Source organism: Sparus aurata, chromosome 13 (genome assembly GCF_900880675.1).
Source record: "Sparus aurata chromosome 13, fSpaAur1.1, whole genome shotgun sequence".
NCBI classification, from domain to species: Eukaryota; Metazoa; Chordata; class Actinopteri; order Spariformes; family Sparidae; genus Sparus; species Sparus aurata.
In genome coordinates, this window is record NC_044199.1 from 12810604 (window position 1) to 12838568 (window position 27965).

The window sequence follows — 27965 nt, forward strand, 5'->3', positions numbered from 1 at the left end:
TACGAGGTTAAAATAGCAGTCCTGGCTTAATGTAGCAACTGTGAACTGATGGGTGAATTAATCAAAATAATTAAACACGTGCCTTACATTGTTATTAAGCTAACATTACATTAGACATACAGACATACACATCTAGCTAATCTGTTTGAGTTAAGTTGTAGGTTAATGTTACAAATGAAATGCTAAAACTTTTGGTTATATATGGCCTTACTGGCTAACGTTGTAGATGTTAATTTTTAAGGTACACTGTCACACATTTCGTTTCAAACATTCAAAAGTAACATCAACAGAATGTAAAGAAATGAATGTTTTTACTTCTAAGTATTTTGCTGCAGTGATATCAACTGGAGTTAGAATGCTAACAAGCTAGCCCTGGCCTGTCCTTTCACATAATACCACTCCGAGCCACCAGTCTGGACCACTGGCTGCATGGCCAAGTCGGGTAACTAACTAACATCAGCTACAATGGAAGGAGTTAGCAGTAACAGCAGTGATATGTTGACCCCCATCTTTTGGAGGTACCTTTGAAAGCTAACAATTCTTACATATTAAATCTTCAAACATCAACCTTGGCTAAAAATGATGATGGTTAACTCATACTGAAAGAGCACATGTATTTCAAACTCCACATCTCCAATTGAATGAAAGCTTTCTGTTAAAATATGTGTAGAAAAGCTGAACAGAGATTAAATTATCAAACTTTATAGTGCTCATTAATCGGTAATAAATATGTATATATATATTTTCAGTTGCCTGGCTGACATGAAGTTCAATAGTTGCAATTGAATTTCAAAAGTGAACTGACAGCCGTTTAGCCTCAGTCACATCTGTTAGGAACCCACACACATACATGAGTGCTTTTCATTTTCCAAATGATTGATACCCAGGAAAATGCCAAAAATAATTCCACCTCAGAGGAATCTTCTACACAGATTGAAGATGGGTGGAAGAGAGTAGTAAGCACTGTATAAGCGTGCAAGCTGTTAAACAAGTAAAAGCCTGTCCAGGGAGTTCAGCTGGAGTGCTGGGCCATACATACACTGCAGCAGCCCTACGGGGAAACGATAAGCGAGAGCCACCTCCAGAAATGTGACCGCACTGGTTCTTGTCAGCAGTGCTTTGGGGCGCAAAGCTGGATATGTATGGAGAAAAACAAAGAACACATCCCTGTGATTGCTCACAGACCAACTACGCGTACTAACAGAAGCCAAATCACACATGCCAGTAAAGTGCACTTCTCACAGTTTACGTAACTTGGTTGAAACGAAGGACCTCCACCTCTGAGTCATCCTTCACCAGAGGGACAGCTGTACCACCTCCAATGTGACTGTGTGCATGTGGGTGTTAGATATCATTTAATAGCAGCACATATTTCCCTTTCTTTTCGATACAAACACACGCACACATGCACTCACTGCGACTATAGGTCCGCAACAAAAGGAGTGAACCCTGTAAGACTGGTTCACCGATACCTTGTGAGGAACACGTACAGCCACTGAATACACCTTAAGCATTATCTTTCACCTGAAAGTTGTTGTTGACATGAAGTGACAGTTACGCTCCAAGGCTGACATAAATATAGCTTATGACTGTTTTGTTTTGGCTCATAGCAGGGTTTGATTGAAATTGAAGGCAGTGAAAGTGAAGACCGACTCTGACGTTGTTTTGTTGGTAGGCTTTTGCCCACATTCGGGTTCTCATGGAAGTTCTGTGAATCACCACATAGATATGAGGCACTGACATCAGCGTTATCAGTTATCAACCCAATAGCATGAATGCATGTTAACCATTTACACTTCTGCAACCGCCATCATGTTGAAAATTGACATTGCATCAGGTCGGAGATACACTTGCAGTTGAACTACACGTTAACGTAGACAACCGGCTGTGAGGTGAACATAGTCATTCACATACTTGCCTGTATACTAGAGGATACACCTAGATGGCACACGTTAGCTTATTGTCTCATTGTTATTCCTGCCACCACTGACTTGCTTACTGACTGCTGACCCTGACTCACCCCCACACCAGCGTTACTCTGCTCCTACCATTGATCCACATATAGTATCTTGCGTACGCATAGCGAGAAGTGCACAAACAGTGCGCCAAACGGATGCAGGATACGCAAGCTAGCCTTCATGTATATCCAAACATGTTGTTAAACTTAAGTACATCTTCTCTTCTCTGTTTCAACTTCTTTGGGTCCAATTTTCAATTTCATACTGTGACAACACTATGCTTTTGCTCTGGTTAGGTCTAGGCCCAAAAAAACATCATGTTGTGGCTTGACATACTTGATTTGGTTGTCACAAACACGGCTGAAATGTCATGAGGCCTTGTGAAAAACAGCCGCTTTTGTCACCACAAACAGGGTTGGAGATGTCACGACTTTCCATCAAAACTCTTCAGTGTTTGTTGCCACAAACAGGGCTGGAAATTGCCCTGAGGTGTCCTTTTAAGATATCCTGTGGTGTCGGGCTTATGTATGTTAAAAAATGTGACTGGCTTGGCAGCCATGTCGCCCGTGACTCCACCCACATACCCTCCATCTCGCGTTATGAAAGTCAGGCCATAAACGCATAACGTCAAAGTGATATGACATGGTTTGAAGAAATGTCAATATATTATGCAGTCTTCACATATCCATGGTTTGCAGAAACATCAACTGCCAATAACATTTTATCTGGGCCACTGGGCTGCACTTGTATGGAACAGTTTACATAATGTGACCATGTACTGTGGACCATGTACAGTGATCTAATCCAACAAAGTCCTACCCATACATCAAATCTGAGACAGAAAATAGGGATATGCTGTTTAGTCATAAATTTCAATATCATACAGACATATGACCTTTTATGATCTACTGTCAGCCACTGGACAGATAGCTCTCCCTCTTCCCCATTCTATTCTACTCTTTTATACTAAGCTTTGTTGGACTCTGTCTCTGACTGCTGTCACGGCCTCTCTCCCTCACTGTCAGCAGCACTGGTAGTCTCTATTATTCATCATCTCCACTCCCAGGCTATTTATACCAGCTTTTACAGTCAGTCTGCCTTTCTGCTCTGCTGGCTTCATCTGTCGACACTAATACAGATATTTCAACGTGTATGTGCAGTTTTGGACCACCTCTGAGTTCTTGGCCTGAAACAGTATCACAACAGATACTCAAACACAGTGGGAAAACATTCCAGGGACTTCCATCCCTAAAAGCTAATACATCCTGCAAACTAAAAAGAAATTAAATAGAATAATTTTTCTCTATAAAAGAGTCAATTATATTAGGCTAAATGATTAATATCTGCCATTTCTACAGTAGGGCTATATATATATATATATATATATATATATATATATATATATATATATATATATATACATATACATACACATAGATAGATAGATAGATAGATAGATAGATAGATAGATAGATAGATAGATAGATACTGTAGAAATGGCAGATATTAATTTTACTAATAAAAAACAAGTGCTCAAGGTTCTCTGTTTTCTTTCATATTGGCACCAATTCTGCTGCCTGACAACTTTCAAAGTTGAAATTTACTTCAAAGAGCTGCAGTTTATCTACTGTTGAGTAGAAAGCCAAGAGAGGAGTTATATTTTATACGCCAATTTTTCCACATATTGCTACGTATATTGTGATTCCACAGCATATGTGCAGCTTAACATTTCATGTATGAATTAACTATGCACACTCTGCACCTTGCCTCTGGATAGATCCCTTAGGTATTAGCGCCATTGAAGGCTCTCCAATATCTCATTTCCCCTCGAGAAGAGTAGAGAGTGCCAAGTCACTTCACATGGGAGCATCTGCCATTCCCATGAAAAGAAAAAAGCTTTTAGAGCATGTAATTTTCTGGAGCCATGTATAGGCTATCTGTAGGGCGAGGATGTGTATACTGTATAAGAGGGTGTCCATGTGTGCTACTCTGTGTGTGTGTATGTGTGTGTGTGTGTGTGTTGGCCAGTACAAGGCACAGCTGCTCGGATTAATATCATGGATGAAGAGCAGACACCGAGATTCCAATTTCAACCCAAAATATCCAATCATAAACTTTTATTTATATTTCAGTAGGCCAGTCTGACATGTTCATGACATGTGATGTTGTAATACAGTATGTCTGCAACAGCAATTAATAATTGAATACAGTGCATTATAACACAGCCCGTGTGTCCTATACTGATGAGAAACCAAACCGAAATGAGAAATTCTAACATGCCCGGATATATTCATATATTGTAATAAGACAGCCTTTATCTAATTGTGATGAGGAGGACAACATGATTCCCTATCCAACTGTGGAGCATCTGACCTGTACTTGTAACAATTTGAGTTATGAAGAGTAGCAATGCCCTCTAGAGGATATTACAGTTTAATACACAGTCCAGATAAGAGCTAATTATATAGTGTTTACTGTCAGCATCTTCAGCATCAAGTATAAATTAAAGGTGTCTGCATTTGAGTTTGTCCCAATTCATAAAACTGTATACTTCTACACTACAACATCTTGGGGGCAATTATTGTACTTCTTACAATGCTAACTAATTTTTGTTGGTTTTCCTTTAAAAAAAAATAAAAAATGGCCCACTGCTAGACTGTTCGGTGGGTAAAAGACAGTTGAAGGTGTTGCTTACTGCTGTGGCATTTCTGACTATTTTCTTTGTTTTACCAACCAAACAGTTCATTGATTGATCAAGAAATTCAGCAGATGAATCCATAATGAACACAACAGCAGACCAACATAAATAACTGCAAAATTCCATCACCTCAACCAACAAGAATAAAATGTTTCTTAAATATTAATATTATATTACATATACATGATAATAATGTAATGCTATACTGTAAAATAGAAATATATCAAGTTTATCATTAGATGTGCCACACTCAACTGTACTATTTTGAGTCATTTTTTTTAGTCTTACTTGTAATCTCACTGTTTCCACATACCTTAAAAATGTATTTTTCTTACCTGCAGCCTGGCATGTCCGTCAGGTGGACTGGACAGCATCATGACAGAAAGACTGAAAGACCAAACACGAACCCAGATGTCTCCCACATTTGATAACTGTCCGCCGTGCTGTTGTAAAATCGTACAATTAACCAATGGTCAATTGGAATTTAATAACATCATAACCTATTGTCTTTTTTCATTATTCATTTATCAGGAACCTTATGTATGAACCTATGAATGAAATGAATACTGTAAATAGAGTTTATTCATTTTGGAGGTGATTTTGAGGTGAGTCTTCTCAACATTGCTGCAGTGAAATGTAACCAAATGTGTACCTGTGATAGAGTAAAGCATCGGGAAGAAGATGGAATGATAATGAAGAAGTAACCTATGAAGGAAGTTTGGAGACAGGTCAAAGTAAGAATAACATATAGATGTTTTGACTTGGTTTTGACCATAAAGTCAAAATTCAATTCAAAATCAAGTACAATATTTCCGGATTTCATGGATGACAGGAGATGGTGTTTGGAGTTACCGACCATATCAACTTGTAAAAATCAACAAAAAATTCAATAAAATAAAAGCCCACCCCTGTAAAGCCCCCTAAAAAAACATGAGAAACAAACACAGCAAACTCTCTACAGAGCAACTTTTAGGACATTCACTTTCCTCTAGCACCATGCTTACCCTATTTAATCTAGTTCAGGCGCAACGAAAATCAGACAGCCGCTCACTTGACCGCAGTTGAAAACCAGACCACAGATAGGAAGTAGCTAACTGTCATTTAGCCTAAGTTACTGACCATCAACAATGCTAGCTCAGGGCCCACACTCAAACGTATTGATATTAAGGGTATACTGATGACGAGCTAGCAGCTAATAAAGCATAACTTGTGAATTAAAATGTACAATTTACCTGTTTCGCCGGATGCTAGCCCCGCCTCGCGCTAACTGGACCGGTGTTTAAATGAAATCTGTGACCCCGCCAGATTCGGTGACAGGTGGACTGCTCCAGCCACGGCCGGATTAACCTGTTTGGGGGCCCTGGGCAAAAATACCCTGTTGGGCCCCTGGTGCCTCCAAGTTTCCACCATGTACAGCGTACACAGCTACACTGTAAATGTACAGGAAAAATAAACTAGACACTTTCACTGCGCATATGTTGTGTAAAGGCTTTTATTGTCTAGTATTGTCTCTTCTAAACCGATTCTGATCTATCTTACTTTTATATTTCTTAACTTGTTTTAATGTTTTGCTTCTTGGTGTCTTCCTACTTGTTTTTAATTCATTTCAAATGCAATTTTTAAAAAAAATACCCTGTTGGGCCCCTGGTGCCTCCAAGTTTCCACCAGGTACAGCGTACACAGCTACACTGTAAATGTACAGGAAAAATAAACTAGACACTTTCACTGCGCATATGTTGTGTAAAGGCTTTTATTGTCTAGTATTGTCTCTTCTAAACCGATTCTGATCTATCTTACTTTTATATTTCTTAACTTGTTTTAATGTTTTGCTTCTTGGTGTCTTCCTACTTGTTTTTAATTCATTTCAAATGCAATTTTTAATTTCCCTTCATGTAATTTGTATGCCTGGAAAAACTGAGTGGTGAGGTTTTATAATAATCCCTCAGTTTGTCAAACTGCAGGACAGCATGATTCAAAGTCATTATCAGTTGTTATTTTATTCATTATTTTGAATTCTATGTATTAATTTTAAAGTGGAATTGACCGCGATGCCCCATACACTACTTTGCCCCTCTAGAGTATTGGCTTCCATGACACCCTGGTTGTTGGTGAGGACTGGATCCCTTGTAGGCAGCCTTGCGTGTTCTGTTTTTAATTTATTGCTCATGCAATTGTGTGTTTACAAGCTGTTATTCTAGTTGATCTGTCTTTGACTTATCTGGGCAGATAAACTATAGGTTATAATACATCACCCTGCAGAAATGTGTCCTGCTTTATTTGGCCACATTGTATCATACTATGATGTTTGGTTGTGATACCTGAGTGGAGGTTTGACGTGGTCATTAGCTGATTTTAGTGCATCACATGTGCTGACATAAAGCAAGCATGTTGGATGGATGTTTCAGGAGCGAATCTGCCTCAGTTATACTCTCATATTAGTGTCATATTTTCTCCATCAACTCTGTCTGATACCCTGGACGGAAGACAAGAAAATGTACATGTTTATTTATTCATGATTTTAAGCTTTAGTTCATACATTCCATCAGTAACTTCTGTTAAATGACTCTGGTTCAATGACCTGCACTCAGTTTGTACAGAACTACATGAAGACGTCAAAGCGCTAGCACGGTGTTCGATTTATAGGTGATGTCTGTGCAGTGAGGAAATGCGATAACAATCGGCTGAACCCTCTTCCCTTAAATGACTTCTGCCTATTTGAGTTTACAGAACTCTCCAATGAAAGCAAACCAAAGTCTAGCACATAGAGGCAGAGGGAATGTGGTCTGGACTCTGTGGAGGAGAGTCATGGCTTCAGAAATGCTGAAGGACAGAGTGCCTGCACTGTGATGCAGGTACACTCCAACTCTGGAGGACTGAGAACCTGAGACCGGAGTCCGGACATTGTGGCACCAAAAGTTTTTGTGCCACAATGTAACATCCAAGATTTGCCATTGAATCGGAACACAAATTCATGTGAGCTACCCGCTCTGATGATATTCCTGTATGTGATTACGACACCGACTCCTCTTCCTCCCTACTCCACCTTCCAGTAACAACGACCAGTCAAGCTCTGTATGCTCAGGACCTGCCACCTGTTAGTGAATCGGTCTGGGTGACTAGAATAAGACTGCGGTTAACTTATTCTTGTCGCCTTTCTGTTCCCCTCAGATAATAACAGCTATATGTTTGTCTGTATTCAGATCCAGTGTGAATTCAGCTCTTGTCATGTTCTCCAGTTGTGGCAGTAGAACACCCACTTCGGTCATTGTCAGTGAGACGTTTTTCCATTTCTCTCTCAAAAAGTCCTGCAGTTTATCCCTGACGTCTGACGCAGCCGCTGTCACAGCCGCTGTCACTTTGTCAAAGTATCTCAGAGGACGGACATTGATGCTGGGTGAGTGTGTAGATCCTCTGAGTGCTGACGGTGAGGGGTAGTTGCGTAGAAACTGGTTGAGATTGAGAGCCTCTTCAGCTCAGCTACCTTTCCTCTTCGGCTCAGTGATCTCCTGCTCCAATCTCTCCTGAAGCTCTTTGACTCGACTCGCTTCAGTTGCCTGCCGGGATCTGACCTGCTGCTTCACATCAAAGCTTCTCCTCTGGATGAGACGGATCAGCTCACTGAACCTCTTCTAACTGTCCTCGACTGCTCTATCAGCAGAGCGATTGTGCACTGAATTGGGCCTGTTAGCTGCATGATGCACTTTGCCACCAGCTGGTTACACCCATCTTAAAATTGTAGGGGAGGGACAAGGAAATGCATGGACAGTGTAAACCTTGCAGTTTGAGAAAAGAGAGAAGATTGCTTTGGACTTTGAGAATTGATACCTATTTGTGCGCTTTTTGCATTTTATTATTTATATTTACAAATGGACATCACCCATTGGTTTGTGGACTACTGTTTTGAAGCCTTTCGACACCATGGCTGTTTTCATATTGTTATTTAGGAGTAATCTTATTTCAGGGTTCGTACACATTTTTCAAGGTCAAATTCAAGCACTTTTCAGGGTAATTTTTAAGATTTTCCAGCACCTTATTGCTGGGGTAAAATACGTATCTAAAGGAATATATATACACACTTATGATTTTTTTTTCTTCACTTTTTATCACAATTATGTACATTGTATTATGCTGTAAACATCTAAATTGATATTTTATAAAAGCAAAAACTTCAGAAATTAATTATCCAGTCTGATCCCAATTTTGTGAAAGACAGAGTTATAATGTCAAGATTTTTCAAGCACTTTAACTAAAATCCAAGCGCTTTTCAGACCTTGAAAACACAACATTGAAATTCAAGCACTTTCAAGGATTTCAAGCACCCATACGAACCCTGTTATTAGACTCATCGCCTCCTGCTGGCTGTTAGAAAGAATACAGGTCTAAGACACTTGTGCTGCTGGGGCAGATATTGTTGATATCTGAATTTTGGGAATTTTATTCCATTTCACCAATTACTTTTTGTAATATGTAGCCATTCTGACTTGAGTATAACATTCTTCAAATAATGTCCTGGATGGGGTTGGGAGGATTTCTTTGATAATATATTCCAGTAGAGTTATTAATGACATGTTGTGTAATGTGGTCAGCAACTTACTATTTGTAGAAAGAGACAACCAATAGCCTACAGGTGTAACTAGTAACACTAATGATGGCTCTACAAATTTAAGGAGCATCAGTAAGCCCTGTCATTGAGGGATACCAGCAGGACCTTGGGACTAGAACCCCTCAACTATAATAAACATCCGTAAATGTCACTGGTTACATCTGTTAATAAGAGTCAAATAAAAAAAGTCAGAATACTCACAGAATCAGTTGAATGTACAATTTATTGGTTAGCTTTTCAAATTGTATACATCCGTTTATTCTACTTGTGCGTTACCAATTCTTTGGGACCAAAACCAAACGGCAGACATATTAACTCATACATACAATTGTCATGAAGAACGGACAAGGTTAGACATGGCTCATCTACTCTCTTGACTAGTCAGTAAAATGCCAGAGTAGCGAAAAAGACAAACTGACACATCAAGTAGCTAGGTTGGTCTTATTAAGTGCTCTGGAGGAAAGGGGTTTTCAGTGCTCCATGTCATATTTATTGGGCAATGCCAATGACCCCACAGGCCAGACGTCCACCAGCGTTGCCCGTCTTTAGACTCTCCTCGTTGCCTCCTTTTCCCAGGTCATCTACCTTCTCGTGGATCTAAAAAAAAAAACAGGACAGAGAGCGCGGCCAGAAAGATCCACAGTTCATATCTTAAAATCTCAATTCCAGTCAGTGCGGTACAATATCCTGCAGGTTTTTTGTTCGTCCCATATGAGCCCCAGCTGGGACCTGTCTCATAAAGCCATGATGAACAAGTTAACTTGAGGCTAGTCTCACAAACTGTGCTCACAGGAAATTAAATGGAAAATGACTTTTTCTTACCACCATGGTTCTGCCAATGATGGACAAGGGCCCACTGAGAGTGAGCATCTTGTCCGTGATGTCTATCTTGGCAACATTATCTGCTCCTGCAGTCACGTTGCCCAGGTCTCCAACGTGCCTATATGCACGAATGGGAAGAACAAACAAAAAAACCCCCACATTTACTTGCATTGAAACCATCTTTAAAAACAGACAACTGGCAACAAACTTATGACTTGCTCCTATTATCACATGTTAGTCACATTGAACAAGGCTTATGTTTTAACATAACATATGAATATCAAGATTTCTTGACTGATAGCTCTGATCTCAGTATTAGATCAGAAAACCTCTTACAAAAATGTTGGGACTGCAGATTTGTCAAGACTAGATTTGAAGCACTTTTGCTGTAGTCGCGTGAGAAACAAACCTCAACTTCCTGTGTAAGACCCAGTCATTATTTCCAATCCAGTAAATATTTTCTAAGCAAGGTGCAATTAATATTATTAAGCCCTTTGTTGTGCTAAAAATCATTTCATTGTTCCAAAGGGTCAGGATCTTAGCACAATGGTTTATTGTCACATCTACACAATATATTGCCATCATAAGTTTCACCTGTGCTCTTCCTGCTATAACAAGTCAAAACTACCAGAAGTCTATTTGCCTTTAATATCTTCAATGACATGAGACCTTTTTCTTTTTTAAAAATGTTTTTATAATATATACACTTCAAACTGATAATTCTAACTCCAATATTCTGTGTATTAATCCATTTTCAGGTCATAAGTAAGTTGTTGGGAAATTAAATATCATCACTGAATTCACCACCAAAGTTTTTATTACAGCTGTATAAAACTCTTATCACAAAGTGGCAATAATTATTCATAATCAATGTTTCAACAACGATTTATTACCAGATTTTTCTTGCAGAGGACTTTTGCTACATGTCAAGTAAAAAAACAACAAAAAACACATTTGGCATCAACAGAAAGCAAATCAATGCAAGTTCTCCCTTCCACTAAATTATCTGTGATTTAAAGTGTGTTATCAGACACATGATCGAACAACTAACCACATGCAAAAATATGCAAACTTTACTGAGTTGTTTCTGAACCGTAGTAAATATGACTTATCTATTCAAAAACATTGTTGTAACTTCGCGTACAATGAATACCAATTTCCTTTGGTCTACCCCTACTAAACAAACACTTACATGAGAACAGGACTTCTTATTTCATTAAGTAATTAATCAAATTATAACCTCTCAAGGTTTTACATAGAGTCATTGCTCAATCTTTACATACATACGTACAAACATACATCTCAGAGCGTACTCACCTCTCTGCATCAGTAGGACCGCCATGATTCTTACCATGGGGATTGAAGTGAGGGCCTGCACTGATGCACCCTGGGGAAAAGACATTTTAAAAATGTAAAAAGCAAAGCATCTATATCATGAAACATTTCAGATTCAGTCTGGGTGTTGGAAAGCTGAAACCAGGCAATGCATTAATTTGCAAGATATCCAGTATTAGAACCCTGATAGATAAACAGCGATTGTCAGAAACTCACCATTTGTATTGTCTCCAAATACATGGACATGGAAGCCATGCTCACCGGGAGTAAGCCCTTTGATTTCTCCTGTGAGCGTCACAGGTGCTGACTCACTCTAAAAAGATCAAGACAAAACGATTCATCAGGAAAACACAGACACAAAAGAGCTGTCAAAACCAGCTGACTATGAGGACATGAAGCTAAAGTACACACAACACGGGACCATTTCCTCCCTGGGAAATCTGGTTGGTTACCCAAAACAAATAATAAAATCAAAAATTTGAAGGACATTTGTACATGATGTTATTTGACTTTAAGTATTTATTCATTTGACTTCATCTCATTGATCTCCTATAGATTTCACTTACAGAATAAATTCAGCAAATTCAAAATCTTGAAAAGCTACTTTTAAATCCTTGAGAGGATCTGGATTAAGTTATTATATCAGCAACATCAACCTGCAAAGCAACAAAACATTCCCAGTCATGCACTGGGTGCTGTCACTCACCTCCTTTTGAAAAAGAAATAACACAGAGGAACATTGGACATCATGACAAAATTTATTCTTTATCCATTTTGTAACATGATTACATTTTAACAAATCAAAGCCACTTCTTAGAAAAATCTACTCCCCTTTAAGTCCAACCAAAAGCACATATTGTTGTTACATGCCGTTTAACGTGCAGCAGCTGTGCAGCTAATTAGCCATCTAGCCTGCAAACTGACATAAGCACTGGGCGCTTGTTCAACAAGCTATGGTAGAGGACAAAGCGTGTGTTCATGTTTGCAAGTTAGATAAGTTGGAGACTTTACCCAGAAGGCAGGGTTGATGTTGGTTGTTTTTTCAAAGTCTTGTGTTGTGTATTAGGCTGCTCTATGATCAAGGGTCGGAAATAATAATGCCACTGCAATATTTAATTAACTGGATTAAATTAAGAGCTCCATCTGTGTAGACCTATACAGGAACTTTACTTTGTCAATTACTGTAATGTTAAACAAACGTTTCCTCTGGTTTGTGGTTTTTTTTTTTCCTCAAAAGGATAACACAGGCTGCAGCAGACAGAGAAATGCTGTTTCATTTCATGTTGGACCTTTACTGTGAATTGTAAAGGTTTAAAGGTAACAGCTGGGCAACAGTCACATAATATACAAAGTGTCTGCTTTTAAGGGCTGCTGTAACTCAGGAGCAGAGCCAGCGTCTAGTTATCGGAAGGTCACTTGTTCGATTCCCCTGGTCAGCATGTCGAAGTGTCACTGGGCAAAATACTGAACCCCAAACTGCTCCTGATGTGCTGGTCGGCACCTTGCATGGCAGCCACCACCATCAGTCTATGAATGCATGTATGAATTACTGCAAGTCCCTTTGAACAACAGCGTCTGCTAAATGCTCAAAATGTAAGGGTGGTATAGTTTCATGACATTTGGCCCAAAATTGCAGCATCATGCTTGCAAGAGCGATATTTTAGACTGCAAGCATATGCATGTCCATCAGTTAGGATAACCACCAAGTCTATAAACCCATCTAACTGGACAAAATATACCTGCCATTGTAGTTAAATGCTGATTAATCTTATCCTCTATGACAGATGGTTGTCCAATATGGCTACACCCTTGTCAACAAGACTAAATATTTCGAGATGAAGTCAACACAAAGGAGGGGAGCAGTGACTCAGCAAAAATGCATGGGTTTGCTCCGGTTGCAAATGCTGCCATTAATGACATGATAAAGCTTTGGACTGTAACTTGGTGCTCAGTAGGACATCTACGAGCAGAAGTGCTCTCTGGCGTGGTGCGGGTCAGTTAACCGCATTAGCTGGGAAATGTTTTGCATTGTTAGAAACAGTCACTGCAAACACAGAACTTATGCAACAGGCGTTTCCACCACACACACACACACACACACACACACACAGACAGACAGACAAACAGAGGAGATCATTCACAAATCACAGGCCATGAACGTACAAAGGTTATGAGTGAAATGACAGGCCATTGTTTGCGTTCTGTATTATTAGATAAGTTAGCGAACTAGATGATTCACTCGAGCAGCCTACTTTGAACGAAAACGACGGTTAAGTGGTCACTGACTGTGCGCACTTGACATTTAATAGTTGTTTTGCAACATGCAAAATAAATTTGCATTGAGTAAATGTGCCCCCCACTTAAGGCAACCTATGTAAAGATCAACACAGGTTTTCTGAAATCTGACCAAGTTCGAAGCGTTGTAATTGAGCCGTGATATGTAACGTTAGCTAGCTAGCTAAGTTGCTCTTACAAACCGATCTAACTTGTCTTACAGTCACTGGCTCATGCGTGGAGAACTTAGCCCGCTTAGCATCTGAGTGCTAACGCTACCATGAGGATGCATGTCAAACCACCATGTTGTTTCGTTTGAATAGATATTTCTCCCTGTAAAAGCAAAGCAGTGTGCCTTACCTCCTGCTCAAAATGAACGACCCCGGTGGTCTCCCCGGCTCCTTTCAGCACACACACGGCTTTCAGCACCATCTTCTTTGCTGTAGTTTCAAAGTGGCTCAAATATCTTACGTTCTTGCTCTTGTTGGACAACCAACCTACGTCAGTTCGTGGTGGGCGGGCGTGTAATACAGACAGCCAATCAGAGTCGAATACCACCAAAGAGCCCTAATCTGATTGGTCACGGATCCTTACGTTAGAAAGCAGCCCATTATGCAGGTGACCAACTCCGTTTGATATGTAAAATAAATCAGCTTGAGCCCCCATAAAAGCTTATATTCATCAAGAAAAGAATATTTCTAGAAATTAGACAGAAGGCCTTAAGTTGTAGTGGAAAATTATTATGAAGTGCATTGCGTTATTGTGCTTGCTTTGTTTACCTCAGTACTGTCAGTGTCCTAATTTGTTATATGTAGAAAAAATACGTCCTTTACCACGATGTTGCATGTCCCTGCACGACCCATGATTTATTCATCCACGTTGCATATAAAGTAAGTACTAAGCTGGAGAGACAGTGCTGTCAATAGGCCTCTTTCAGTGATTAATTAACATGAAGAAAACTACTTGCTCGTTACCATAACACTAGGAAGTCGCTATGACTGGTCTTTCATATGAAGAACATTTGAGGGAAAACCTGTGTGCTGGCAAGTCTGCTGTCCCATTGGCTCTTTGTTGTAAACACGTAGACAAATAATAAAAAGTCTTACTCGTTTTACTCCTCACCATAGAAGGTAAAGGGCCTTTGTCATCGTGGCGTTTAACAGACAGATTTAACATCTGACTAGCAGTTAGCAGCATGGGTTAAGCATTTAATATCAGTTGAACAAGGAAAATGATTTGGTACAAAAATAGTTTATTAAAAACAATTTCCTCTGGCTGAAATATTGAAGATTTTATGTCCATGTCTTTTGTATTTTTAACAAATCATAGAAACATTTGTCAACTTCCAAACCATGAGGAGTTAAAAAAAACAAACCCAAAACGTTAAAGCAAAGGGCCTTTGTTGTTCCTTCCAAGTAAATTTGTTTCTCTCAGATAAACGAATCACAGATCATAAACAACAATTACCATTACATCTTTGAATCGTCAAGTGATACAAGCATATTTACAGCAGTGTGTCCCCAAGCAACACTCTTCATTGCATCACTTTAGTTTTGCCCTCTGTGCCTCTGTGAAGTGGACCTGCAGAACCTGGGCTTCAAATGTTAAAAACTCAGATACAGTACGTCGTCAGTGGAAAAAGACACTTAGTTTGAAAGCTGAGTTTATCATGGACACTTTTTTTTTTTTTTTTATTAAGTTACAGGGTTATGTTTTGCGTTTTCATGTGGCCAGAACCAATATAAGTCAGAGCTTGACCAACTTACGCGAGGGAAACTCATTTGTCTGATCCAAGAGATTGCCCTCTTCCTACCATACACGCAGCAAAAAGAAAACGCCACCGTAAACGTGAATCTGATCGAGTCTATCCATTGACTTGTTTACAAAATGCTCAAAAATCCAAGCCGGCACCTGAATTTTCATGCAGTACAATAGTTTTGAAATAAACCCGTGTTGGATATTCCTCTCTTGGATCTACTCAAATTTCCATTTGATTTATTTAACAAAAAAAAATACATATCTAGGCTAGATGACTATTTTCATGACACAGATGTTAGTTTTGAAAAACTGACTGTCGAAACATTCAACAAAATCCAAGATAATCAATTTTGCCAAGAAAAATATAATTTTTTTTTCAGCAGTTTTTCAACGGCTGTTGGTCATGTCTTTGTTAATGGATATACTCGTCTGTATGTTGGCTTACTACCATCTCTGTATATATATATCTATCACTCAAACTTCAGTAACAAAGTCAACTTATTTAACACCAAATTCATTCCTGTCCTAAATATTCTTAGGGAGACATACCATGATACACGGAGACGTACCCTTTCTTTTGTGAACCTTTGTGCACACTTATGTGGAAATTTCTTATGCAAAATGCCTCTTGGCACATCACTCACAATGTCAATTAGACAAAAGAAAATTGATAATGCCACAGTAATAGCTTAAGTCCTTGGTTTTGAGCCCCTACAATTGTTTGTTTGTCCAATATTTTTGTAAGCAGACAAAATGATTATGCACACACACAGAAAAGATGTTCTTCTTTTCTTAACTTTTCTATAGTGTGACATCTGAATAAGTATAGTATGATTAAAGAAATAAAGCCTTCTTGATTACCTAAATCATCTTAGAATGAGTGGATTGAGGAGTGTTGCTTATTCCACAAGGAACTGGGTTCAGTTCCTGTTGTCAGTAAAACATGACAACCAAGTAAGACTCAAACCTTGTGAGAATATGCTTGGTTTCTAATTATTATTATCTCGGTTTCTAATCAGTCCCATGTCCAGTCCTATGTAAGAGTCTTGGTAATACTGGTATACATTTTCTTTTTTTTTTTTTTACGTAAAACCCTGTATTGAGAGTGGATTTAGGATATTAGCCAGTATGTCACAGATCCATCATTTACTGCAGCTAGTGTCTGGTAGAATGAAGACTCCTTATTCCGCCTGAAATTAACTGTGGTTCAAAGGCTAAGAAGTGAGATCATAAGTGAAACGAAAGCTTGGCCATTGTGTGGGCAAAGTACCAGGCCTAATTCTTAGTCTAAGTTACCCCGACATCCAGAAGGATGCCTCGACTAAATTTGTACTTTAAAAAAAAACAAAAAACAGAACTAAAATAACATGCCCTTTTTAATTCAAACACCTGCAAGTAACTTGATTGGATTATAAGGCCACCATCGTCCTTTCAGAGCTGTGCCTTACTGGCTGTGATACTGCGATGAGGAGACGACATGAAACACAAAATGAGATGAAAACAACTAAGAAAAATAAATGGCGCCTATATTATTCAGTGTTTGACATGACATTTTGGCAAATTAAAATCAATGTTTTAAAATGAACACATTTGCTTGGTTGAGGAGTGCCTGTTATCACATGGCCATGAAGTAAAAAATAACTTTGTGTAATGAAGAAATTCTTTTTTCCTTATATATGCAGGCAACATTGATTAAAAGCAAAAAACTAAGGCTCAAATAACCCTCAGATGAACAGAGCTTAGTCAACATGCAAACACTCTTTTCATTCTTGCAACTCAGTGAATAGACAGTCAATACTTAACTGAAACCATTTTCCCAAACAGATTTTCAAGTGGTGATGTGTTTTGAGGGACTGAAGTGAAAGCCAAATTTGAACATGAAGTTTGAAAACAACCATTTTCACATGTGTGGGAGATATTTGTTTTCAAGAAATGTGTTACTGCCCAGTAACTGTTAACTATCAGCTGACAAACTGTGACTAGAAACGTATTCATCTGCCAGGAATTGAGCCTGGTTAACAACCTTTTTAAAAAATCTTTCAGTGGTTCGAAGCAGTTTCTGGTTGCAAGAGAAGTGAGCCAGTCTACGACGCTGCTTCCTCTTTCGTTTCTGTGGGCTCACTTTGAGCTGAAGGTAAGGGCTCAGAGGGCAGCATTGCCTCCTCTGCAGCAGTAGTTACCTCTGAGGGCGGTGCTAAAGGTTCAGATTCTGCCTTCTTTTGAGAAGTTTCCACAACTGGTTCTTTACTGCTTTCTGCGGTGGTCGCAGAAGTCGCACAAGGTTTCTCTGTGCTGTCAGAGTTCCGCAATTTGTCCATGTTTTCCAGCTCAGCCAGTCGATCATCTCTGTCCCACCGTGTGGTCCTCTCTCGCCGCTCTGACCGCCTTGGCCTGTCCCCTTCTTTTCCTTCAGCTCCTCTTGCTCTTTCTCGACTCCCTCCTTCTCCCCTTCCTCTTTCTCCTCCATCCCCCCGCCCTCGCTCCCTCTCGCCATCTTCACCCCTCCCTCGTTCCCTGTCGCTGTCCAGGCCACCTCGTCTTTCCCTCCAGTCCCGTCTATCTCGATCTCGATCGCGGTCCCGATCGCGGTCTCGGTCCCGATCACGATCACGATCTCTGTCTCTCTCCCATCCTCCTCCTCGTTGTTCGCCTCCATCTTCATGCCAGCCTCCGACCCTGTCCCTTCCGTCCATTCTATCACCACTTCCACCTCTCCCTCCATCACCAAATTGGCGCCTCCCACCTCCAAAACCTCGGTCCCTCTCTCTATCCCTGTCTCGATCCCAGTCTCTGTCCCTCTCTGGCTCTCGGTCCCTGAATCCAGGCCGGTCCCCTCTGAAAGATCTGCCATCCATTTCTTCTGGCCCCTCCAGACCACGAGGAGGACCCCCCGGTCTGATAAAAGGAGGAGGTAGAGGACCTTGAGGAGGGGGGCCATGTCCATGTGGAGGAAAAGGGGCCCTCATATTGTGGGGAGGGAGCATCCCAAAGCCTCCCTTGGGTGGGGGAGGGTCATGATGCATCATTTGAGGGTGTGGGCCTCTGGGCATCATCTGAGGGGGCATGGGAGGCATATTGGGGTGAGGGGGTCGTGGCCCGTGGGGTGGAGGGAAACGCTGCATGTGTGGTGGGGGAACCGGGGGACGCTGAAGTGGGATTAAACCAGGCCGTGCACCAAGGAGTCCACCAGAAGGGGGTTGGAGGTTTCCTGGAGGTACACCTACCTGGTTGCCTGTTGGGGAAATCAAATACGAAACGGAGCTTTAATTTTAATTCAACTTTCTAGAAGAACCAAAATATTCAATTTAAAACAAATCCTATCATTTGAGAGACACTAACTAGCAAATGCCTGGTACCATATAAATACAAATTAATCATAATCAAACTAGTCATCGATTGCATTTCCGATGGAGTTGCTTTTAAAGCACTTTACTGTATTTAAAGGGATAGTTTGTGTTTTTTGAAGTGGGGTCATATAAAGTACATATCTATAGTCTGTCTGTTCCCTACCGTAATTGCCGATCAGCGCAGCCTCAGTTTGAGAAGCACAGAGCTGCTCCAGCCCAGACGCTCAGCTTTGTACTGCAGTGAATGGTGCCCAGATGCATAGCGAATGTCAAGTACCTAAAACAAGGCCTGCCTAAAAAATTGCGCTGATCTGTAATTACGGTAGGGAACAGACTGAATATAGATATGTACTTTATATGGCCCCACTTAAAAAAAAAACCACTATCCCTTTAATAAGAAAATCGCAACCACTTTTAATGGCAAAAATCGACACAATGGATAGGGCAGAAAGAGAAAGACCCGGTAAAAGGTCTGTAGAAAAAAAGACAGACTGACCCATAGGCCCCATCTGGTTGTTGAACATGTTGTGACCCTCGATGACCTCATCATTTGTCCTGTTGCCCAGACCTGCTGGGTCCAGAGGCGGGTCGTCCACTCCACCTTTAGCAGGAGGTGGGGGACCTAACGGCATGGCACCTGGAGGAGGAAAACCTGGGAGAAGAGGGGTGAGAATTGAGTGTACTTTTGTGCCAGTTTGATTCAGTTAAAGCCAATTCTGTTGACAACTGGAAGGTCACTCGGGTGGTTTGTTAAGGTGTAACAGCAAAAATGACCAAGCATAGAACCTCGTCGTAGGCAGATAATTGATTTGAGGATCTATGAAAAGATGAGGGTATTCTCTCCAGTTTCTTATTCAAAAAGTTAGCAAAACATGAGAGCTCTATTTTATTGTATATTCTGACTTTTCATCATTACTCTTGACAGTCATTTCTTCATTTCTTCTTTGACAGCAGAGAACACAAACGACACTTGAGGAGCAGTATAGTGTCGCAGGAATTTGATTTCCAGATGAGGGTCCATGAAAAGCTGATGATGTTGGATGACACTCACTATAACTGCTGAATGAAGAAGTTACTAAACGTCTATGTTTCATCGCTTGAACTGAATAAACTGATATACAGACCTGAAATCGTCCTTAATTTGTGTGTACATTACTGATAAACATTGTTCATGAATGGACACAGAGTCAGAGCGAGAAACCGAATGAAAGCCAGAGAGAGGTGGTTTTGATGGCAGCTGTAGGAGGTGCTACCTGGAGGCATCTGCAGGGGATTGAAGCCAGGTCTGATGAAAGGAGGAGGGGGGACGCCTGGGGGGAAGGAAGGCGGAGGCATGCCTATGGGACCAGGAAAAACAGGAGGCTGGAGAGAGCCCACACCAACCATGGGCTGCTGCATTTGAGGAACCTGAGAACATTTACAGGGATTTACTGGAGATCTCAAATTATAAGGTTATTTGTTATTCTTCCCAGGGACGCACTGGAGAAACACAAGTTAAGTAACTTCATCAAACAAAATCATCAAAGTCACCAGGTGACACACCAGCATGTCATATTATTAAATGAAATGGTACCTCAACATGAATTTACCTGCAATAGATGAACTTTGTGCTGTTGCTTACCTGTGCAAGTGGAGCAGCTGCAGCAGCCACAGCTGGTAATGCCTGTGTATCCTCAGGCTGCTGTGGCTCTGAACGGCCGTTGTGGGTGAGCTCCTCCGGGAGGTCAAGAATCTTCCTCACTCCACTCCATTCTGGAAAAGATGGACATGATTCAGACTGGTCAGCATACTATAATACAAGCAGCATTTTGTTATGTGTTTGTATTATTTCCTAATGTGTCAGAGTCTTTACCTGGTGATAAGGTGTCTGCATCCAGTATTCCTCCTTCTTTTAGTTCCTCCACCTGAGCCTCTCTGATTTTAGACCAAGGTATGTAGGTGACACCCAGCTCCACATCCCAGTACTGTTTAAACTCAGCCTTTATGCCCTTATTCAAAGCCCAAGCAATCTGGCAAGAAATGTACAATACAACTCTTGATTAAATTAAAACATTCTCAGTTTCTCTTTGGTATGATTTGAATTTTTTGTTTAGAAATGCTTTACTAAACAGCAATCTGAGATTCCACTCACCTTGATGGCTTTCTGGTTAACTTTGTGAGATCCTCTACTAAGTTTCTGTAGAGCCCTGAAGGCATCTTGCCTGTGTATCATGACAATGTAGGCACAGCCACGTGGTGGGATCATCTTAACATGAGAGGAGGACAAACAGAGGTAAGTAATTTAGTCAAGTGATGATTGCGTTAAGGCCAGGGTTGGAATTTCGTCATTATAGGGTCATGGCCATTTGGCCTTCACTTTTCTTTTTTTTTTTTTAGGAACACCAAGGCCACATGACAGGGCACAAAGGCCATTGAGTAAAATTCGATGGTTTTACCTTTCAGATTGATACCATAACATCCTAATTTATAATAAGACATGGGTTATGTATTAAAACATTTTTCAATACCAATATCAAGTTAATGTTACATTAGAAAACGTTTTTTTTTTAAGTAGGGTTAGGGTTAGGTGATTTTGGTGACACCACAATGAATATTAGTGTTACTGAATATAGAAATTCCCCCAAATTATGGCAAAGCACATTTTTTTCCAAACAAAGAGTTGTATAATAACCAGCAGGAGACCGTTGGGGTGTGGAGTGATTTTGGTGACATTACATTGAATAACAGTGAAGTTATTGAATATGTTTTGTAGTATCTCTTTTCGGTGATGCACTTTGTAGACGGTCCCTGTGCCCTTGTCTCACAGACGGCTGACCAGAGACCAGTGTTATTTGTCGAGCCCGGAGGACCGCTTGTTTTGATGAAAATACGGCTGTAGCTTGTTGTCCACCTTACTACAGTAGGAAAGAGTCGTTGTTCGTTTTATATCGTTTCGCTTATGAGTTATTGATCCAAATCTGTGGTCATATTTCCAACTTTACTGAACTAAACCCTATCACATAAGTCAGTTACATATCATATCAAAACTGGCTTGTGCTTTAAGTGTCGTTCTTCCGTTTTGAGATGCTGCAGCTGTTTGAGAGACTCCACCTGCGCGAACTGTTAAAGTGAAACTCTCGCCAAAAAGCAACCGAGGCTTTATTTGGGATTGAATATGAGTCAAACCTTCGTGTGAAAGCATAATTACGAAGAAAGAGGCACTTTTAAGATTTACCGTAGTTTCGGTTTTGGGCACGTTAATTTTGAACAGGAGTGCATGGGTCAAGACATGCTAGCATCAAAATCGCTATTTTTAGAACACTAAGAAGGCTTGACACAACATGAAACTTTGCTTGTAGCATCACTAAGGTCTCTACTCATGAACACGAGCATTGAGAACGTGAGTAGTTCAAAAACCTTCTTTTTTAGAGACCTTAGTGATGCTACAAGCAAAGTTTCATGTTGTGTCGAGCCTTCTTAGTGTTCTAAAAATAGCGATTTTGATGCTAGCATGTCTTGCCCCATGCACTCCCGTTCAAAATTGAAGTGCCTAAAACCGAAACTACGGTAAATCTTAAAAGTGCCTCTTTCGTCGTAATTATGCTTTCACACGAAGGTTTGACTCATATTCAATCCCAAATAAAGCCTTGGTTGCTTTTTGGCGAGAGTTTCGCTTTAACTAACTGAAGTTACTGTGGGAGACTACTGTGCACTTGGGTGGCTGTAATTCAAGGCAAGCCCAGTATGCTGCGCGGTCGCTTTCTAGATGGAACTTGGACAGGGCCAGGGGCACAAAGGCCACTGTGGCTGTATAATGTTTGTTTTTTTTCACGGGGCATCAAGGCCAAAGTGTGGGGCGGCTGCGGCCATGGCTGCCGTGAAATTCCCACTCTGGCTACGGCACAACATTTGGAAAAGCAGAGTTGGGTTTCGATGGTTGATCTTCTGTATGTAATCAATATTTAATTAACCTAAATATCAGATATTGACAAAAGGCAGAGGCTATAGATAAGATGTGGATCAATGTAACTAATCTTTTTGATTTCACTTACATTGATTGACTCTATCTGGCCAAACTCCTCCAGTAAACAGGCAACATCTTGCTGCTGTGTTCTCTTGTCCAGCTGACCCACCCAGAGAGTTGTACTGCAAACTGAAAAGGAGAAAGAAAAGGTATTGTGAACAAAAACTTAGAAATGCAAAAATATTCAATACTTAATATCAAAGGGAGGGAAACTATTGTCCGAAAACACAGTGCTGTCATCCAAGAACAACAACGCACACCTCCATCCAACATTTCAGGGTCATGTCTATCTGCTTGAATAAAAATGGACATAAATAGATTATGACTCACTGCTAAGTGTCTCGCTCTTGGGTGGCGGAAGGCCTTTCTGCCGTCGCTCTCGCTCTTTCTCCCTCTCCCTGCGCTCCAGCGAGCGAGGGCGTGGGGAATGGTGACGCCGGTCTCTGGAACGCGAGCGGGATCGCCTGTGCCTTGATCGCCGTGTACGAGAATTAGACCGTGACCTCCTCCGCTTTGGAGATCTGAAGAAAAAAAACTTATTATTGCAACTCCTGAAATGGTCATAATTAAACATGTAGTAGTTTATCAGCATAAAATGAAATGGATGTTAAAGAACAAATGTACAATGCTGAGACAATGTGACACATTGTATCCCATTTCAAATGTTTACCTCGAGCCTGAGTTTGATCGTTGACCATGTCTGCCATCCCTTATAGCTGAACGGTCCATATCCACTGACAAATCCTGATACGGAATAAACAATACATGATTATAATCTGATGCAAATTATTTTACAACTACTTCTTAATCTCCCACCTTAACTAAACATACACTTTCAAGCCATATTAAGCCGTTTTCCAAAGTTCTGGTTCTAGATTTAAATTTAAATTTAAAAGCTGAAATTAGCTTCTTAGTTTTTTAATATCCTGGGCACTATTTTTAAGTGTACCTGTTGCTGCTGGGTGGCAATGTGGGGAGGATGCACCCCTGGAAAGCCTGGAGGCCCAGCAGAACCAGGGAGGGGCTGTCCTGGTAAAACATGCCCCATAGGAGGCATCATTACTGGGAAGCTTTGTCCTGGTGGAAAACCATAGGCCTGGGGCTGGCCATTTGGAGGGAGAGGAACCTGAAAATGAACGCTGGGATAAATATTCTGTATATTTTTGTATATGCGTGTACAACAGGGTTTATCACAAATACAAAAAATAAAAAAATAATTTTAAATAGTTACAGAAGAATTAGAGGTTTGAAAAGAAAAGACAAGTCATCTTTAAATTATAAATGTTTGTACTTATTACCTGCTGTGAGGGGTCTTGCAACATGTTAATCATCTGTGGTTTAAAGTGCTCCATGTGCTGTGGGAAGGCTGGAGGCTGCTGCATACTGTGACGATAACAAAAAAAAAATGCACCATCAGCTTCACAGCTTTAACTTCATTTTTAAATATCAATTAGAGCTTGCAGCTCCTCTGTAGTCTGTAAAAAAATATAGGGCTTACAAGGACGGGTGTGATGAAATTTCATCCTTCTTGGCTTCTTCTCCGGTTTCCGGTTCGTCGTCATAGTCAAAGCGATCCAGCAATTTCTAAGAAAGAGGCAGGTAATTAAAATAAAAAGAAGAACTTGTACAGCTTTATTTTGCTTGCACTCAAAGATTTGCGCTAAAGATGGCTTATTAAAAGACAAAAACGCATTGCCACCTTATCAAAGGCCGTCTTCTGCTGGGCGGTTTGGGTGGGTAGGGGAGGTTGCGGTGCGACCATGCCCAGTCCAGTTGTGATGTTTTGGCCCTGTGTTTGAATGTTATGTACAGGAGGCTGAGTGTTGGTGTCAGGCTTCACGGGTTGCTGCTGAAAGTTCTGGAGCATCTGTTGAAGCTAAAATTGGCGGTGATAGAGAGTACAAGAAGAGGTTTTAGTGAAAGTCTGAGAGATGTGGAAGCAATGATAAGTGAACTAATATAAAAAAAATTAATGCGGCCTGCACTGGGGCACACACCCTCACCTGCTGACCCTGTGACGACTGGAAGAGCTGTGCCACAGCAGCAAAGGCATCAGTGTTTTGCAGCTGAGCAGCAGTTGTTGTGGTGGCGGAGTTTGTCGTTACCGCAGTAACTGGCTCTTTGGCTGGAGGTGGGGAAGAACCTGAGAGGAGAGACAGAGCGTGAATGTGTGGGATCAGGTTTAGACTATTTAGACTACTTGTTGACTTTTTGTACACATGGTTGTGATAACATGATTGTTTAAATGCACTTTAAAAGACGATACTTGGATTATTATGCTGATATGCTATTCTTATATCACATGGTCTTAATGACAATAATCTTGTTTATTGCAATTATTTATGGACAATATATTGTCACTACCACAAAGCACCTCACGTGACAGGCCTAAGCAGCACACATGTGCCTTCGAATGTCTGCATAACTTAGAACAAGTCATCACATTAATATTAATTTAATGCAATATAAAGTACAGCAGGAAATGACAAATTTCTCCACGCAAATGCACATTGTTTTCAAGCTTGAATTAACTTGTTTAAAAAAAAACATGGACACAAAGAAAAAAAAAACATTTTGACAAATTACCTGGCTCATCTGCGCCTGTGTAGAGAGCAGCAGCACTGCTAGAGCCAGCTGCCATGTCCAGGAGAGGCTGAATAACCTCAATCTTAAACACCCCATTCTTCTGCCACAGGTTCAACACCCGCACAATCTTACTCTGCAAAGGAATATATGAAAGCAAGGAAACTGGTGAAGCAGTAGTTGTCAAAATCCTTCAACCTCCAGTTTTGTACTGGTTGTGACTACAACAATATTCATCACAGTGAATTCATGTTATTACCCTGTCCTCTACTGGACAATGGCAGAGGTTTTCAAAAGTTCCTGTGATGTTTTTGGTGAACCTTGGGCCAAACACATCCTTGTCCGCTCCAAACTGGTGTCTGGACTGCCTGACGATGGAATCCACCACGTAGAGGCCTGCTACCTTGTACTCAGGCTTACACTGTAGAAATGAGAGAGGGGGAATGCAGAAGGAGAAAACAGATTGGAATTTGTTCATATTTGCAGAAGAGAAACTACGTGATTCATGAATTCAGACGGGTTTGTCTCTCTCACCTTTTTGATAAACTTTTCCACAATCTGGACAACATGTTTGTAGAGCTGAGGAAGAGAAAGGTAAGTGAGTACGCTATCATTTAAGTATAGGTTAATAAAATAAGGTTCATCATTTCAAAACTAGAGAGAGTGTCGCTTAACTAGATATACAAGTATCTCTCAAACTCATTCTTACTTTCATAGCTTTGATGGCCGATTTGGTGATGGAGATCATCTTTGCCCGAGATATTGGGGGCTTGGAGTCCATCAATGAGAACAGCTAGAGACAGGGTAGATAACAGAGGAGTGAGATGTGGAGATTCTTCAAAGAGGGGGAAGGTAAAATGTGAAAGAATAGTGCTTGGGGGGTTTCAGATTCAGACTTCTGTAGCACTGTTTTTGATTTTAAAAGCCTCATGTCTTCCCACACGACAAAGACACCTTTACAGGACAAACTCTTATTTTTAGTCGACACACGTAGCAGAATACAACCTGATGCCTTAAGCTTGAAGCAATGAATACTCTGGTCTAAATGGGCTTATCATGCTAGCATGTGATATGTTAATTGGATTACTGATTTTTGATTGGTTGCTGCTATTGATGATCTGAATGGTGACGCTGTGATTGTTGGAGGGGGTCTATGACCTTTTCACTGCCTCTGTATCATGTGTGATGGCTCATCATTCTCCGATAGACACATGAGCTTTAATATTACAGCGCACTGCCCTGCCAGAACACTGATGCATGCAAGAAATATTCCGTTTCTATTGATTATCGGTTTCAGTTTCCATCTGCTGTTCATGCCTCCACACGTGCAGACACTCCAAACCTGCATCTGATGTCCTCTCGACTGAGGAGGACAACAATATATTTGGACTGTTTTGAGGTGAGGATCCAGGAAAGCAACACACTGAAACAAACTATAATAAATCATTGCTTTGCTTATTTAGAGCTGTATAAAATGGCCCTGTCTATGAGAATAAAACTTACTTATACATCAGTGCACGTTTTCTCTTTTTACAGGGATACTGACAGTATGCACTGACATATTTGCCATGTCAAACAAGGATTTGCATTTATAAACACCAGCTACTTTCTCTGTTTCTATGGCAGACGGAAACTGCTACTGAAACTGTGAGATATTTTTTCAAGAACCATCAGAAACTAACTTGGCCTGGAAATGTTTTGGTGAAAGAAACAAGTCTCAGGGCTGGCTGATCATGATGAGATTACAGGTTTGTGTTTGCCCCATTGCGAGCTCAGCCACGGTAACTGGGACGTTCAAGGGGTTAAAAAGACCATTAGCAGAAACGAGAAGAACCGAACCCGCCAGTGAATGACTTGAACTGTATTTTAATGGACTAGTACAGTACCAAGCATCAGTTCTCAGGCCTCACAGTAACTTAGCTTGACATCTTAAACAAACAGGCTGAGCATATCACTGAGTCCGAAGTGGACGTTTTGTTTGTGTGCTTGACAACAACAATGGGGCAGTGTGTGTTTGCAAGTAGCAGTGTTACCAACACAGCTGACCATGCTCCCACAAGCTACTATAAACGTTACTCTGCGAACTTTAAGCAAGGTTACTTGAGACCAATGTGGACTGGTTGTCGTTATTTTAGCTTTGCTAGCTAGCATAACATCCTAGCATTTGCTCCAGCTACATTACTCGCGCTGCAGGTGTAGTTATCTAAATTATAACACAAGCGCTAACCCAGTTAGCCCCTCAGCCAGGTTAAGATGGACAGGTCCAGCTAGCTAGGCCCGCTGGTCGGTCCTGCTCGGCTAGCCTCAGTGCATAACAGCACCATGACCAGCACCGCCACACTCGGTGACTTCAGGGTCTCAGCGAGCCCTGAAGGCGGGCTTACCTCGTGGTTGAAGGCGTTAACGGCATCCATGATTGCCCAGCGCTCCGAGCCTCCCCCTCAACTCCCGTTTCCCCGCTTACAGCGACGTTTAATGAAGGAAGGGTCGGTACAACATGTCCGCTCCCGGTAGCTAACGACAGTTAGCCTAGCATCGGTAGCTCTCGGGTCGGCGGGCACGGCAAAGCATGATGGGATTCGAT

At 40.9% G+C, this 27965-nt stretch overlaps 2 protein-coding genes across 2 annotated transcripts; both read right to left on the reverse strand.

Annotated features, from left to right (window-relative positions):
* Nucleotides 1-9464: 9464 nt before the first annotated feature.
* On the reverse strand, nt 9465-14227 carry sod1 (superoxide dismutase 1, soluble). The gene is made up of 5 exons (XM_030439011.1): nt 14051-14227; nt 11633-11729; nt 11399-11468; nt 10082-10199; nt 9465-9856 (listed from the first exon to the last, which is right to left on the reverse strand). Exons 1-5 carry the CDS (start codon nt 14120-14122, stop codon nt 9749-9751), a joined length of 465 nt encoding a protein of 154 aa, XP_030294871.1. The 5' UTR covers nt 14123-14227; the 3' UTR covers nt 9465-9748.
* Nucleotides 14228-14922: 695 nt separating this feature from the next.
* scaf4a (SR-related CTD-associated factor 4a) lies at nt 14923-27965 on the reverse strand. The gene is made up of 19 exons (XM_030438400.1): nt 27766-27965; nt 26091-26174; nt 25916-25960; nt 25641-25802; nt 25385-25517; nt 24802-24941; nt 24498-24674; nt 24297-24382; nt 24097-24181; nt 23748-23924; nt 23469-23542; nt 23129-23319; nt 22827-22927; nt 20927-21040; nt 20648-20804; nt 20417-20547; nt 20049-20202; nt 19292-19447; nt 14923-18680 (listed from the first exon to the last, which is right to left on the reverse strand). The coding sequence occupies exons 1-19, from the start codon at nt 27793-27795 to the stop codon at nt 17533-17535; spliced, it is 3345 nt and encodes a 1114-aa protein (XP_030294260.1). The 5' UTR covers nt 27796-27965; the 3' UTR covers nt 14923-17532.

Bases quoted from the DNA above. Each gene is read 5' to 3' on its own strand.
- sod1 (XM_030439011.1), bottom strand. From the start codon at position 14,122: ATGGTGCTGAAAGCCGTGTGTGTGCTGAAAGGAGCCGGGGAGACCACC. The intron at 11,469-11,632 runs GTGAGTTTCTGA...TCTTTTCCCCAG, and splicing joins ATTTGGAGACAATACAAATG to GGTGCATCAGTGCAGGCCCT. The intron at 10,200-11,398 runs GTGAGTACGCTC...TCGTGCATATAG, and splicing joins GGTCCTACTGATGCAGAGAG to GCACGTTGGAGACCTGGGCA.
- scaf4a (XM_030438400.1), bottom strand. From the start codon at position 27,795: ATGGATGCCGTTAACGCCTTCAACCACGAG. The intron at 24,182-24,296 runs GTAAGCCCTATA...TTATCGTCACAG, and splicing joins ATTTCATCACACCCGTCCTT to TATGCAGCAGCCTCCAGCCT. The intron at 23,925-24,096 runs GTAATAAGTACA...GTTCATTTTCAG, and splicing joins TGCAAGACCCCTCACAGCAG to GTTCCTCTCCCTCCAAATGG.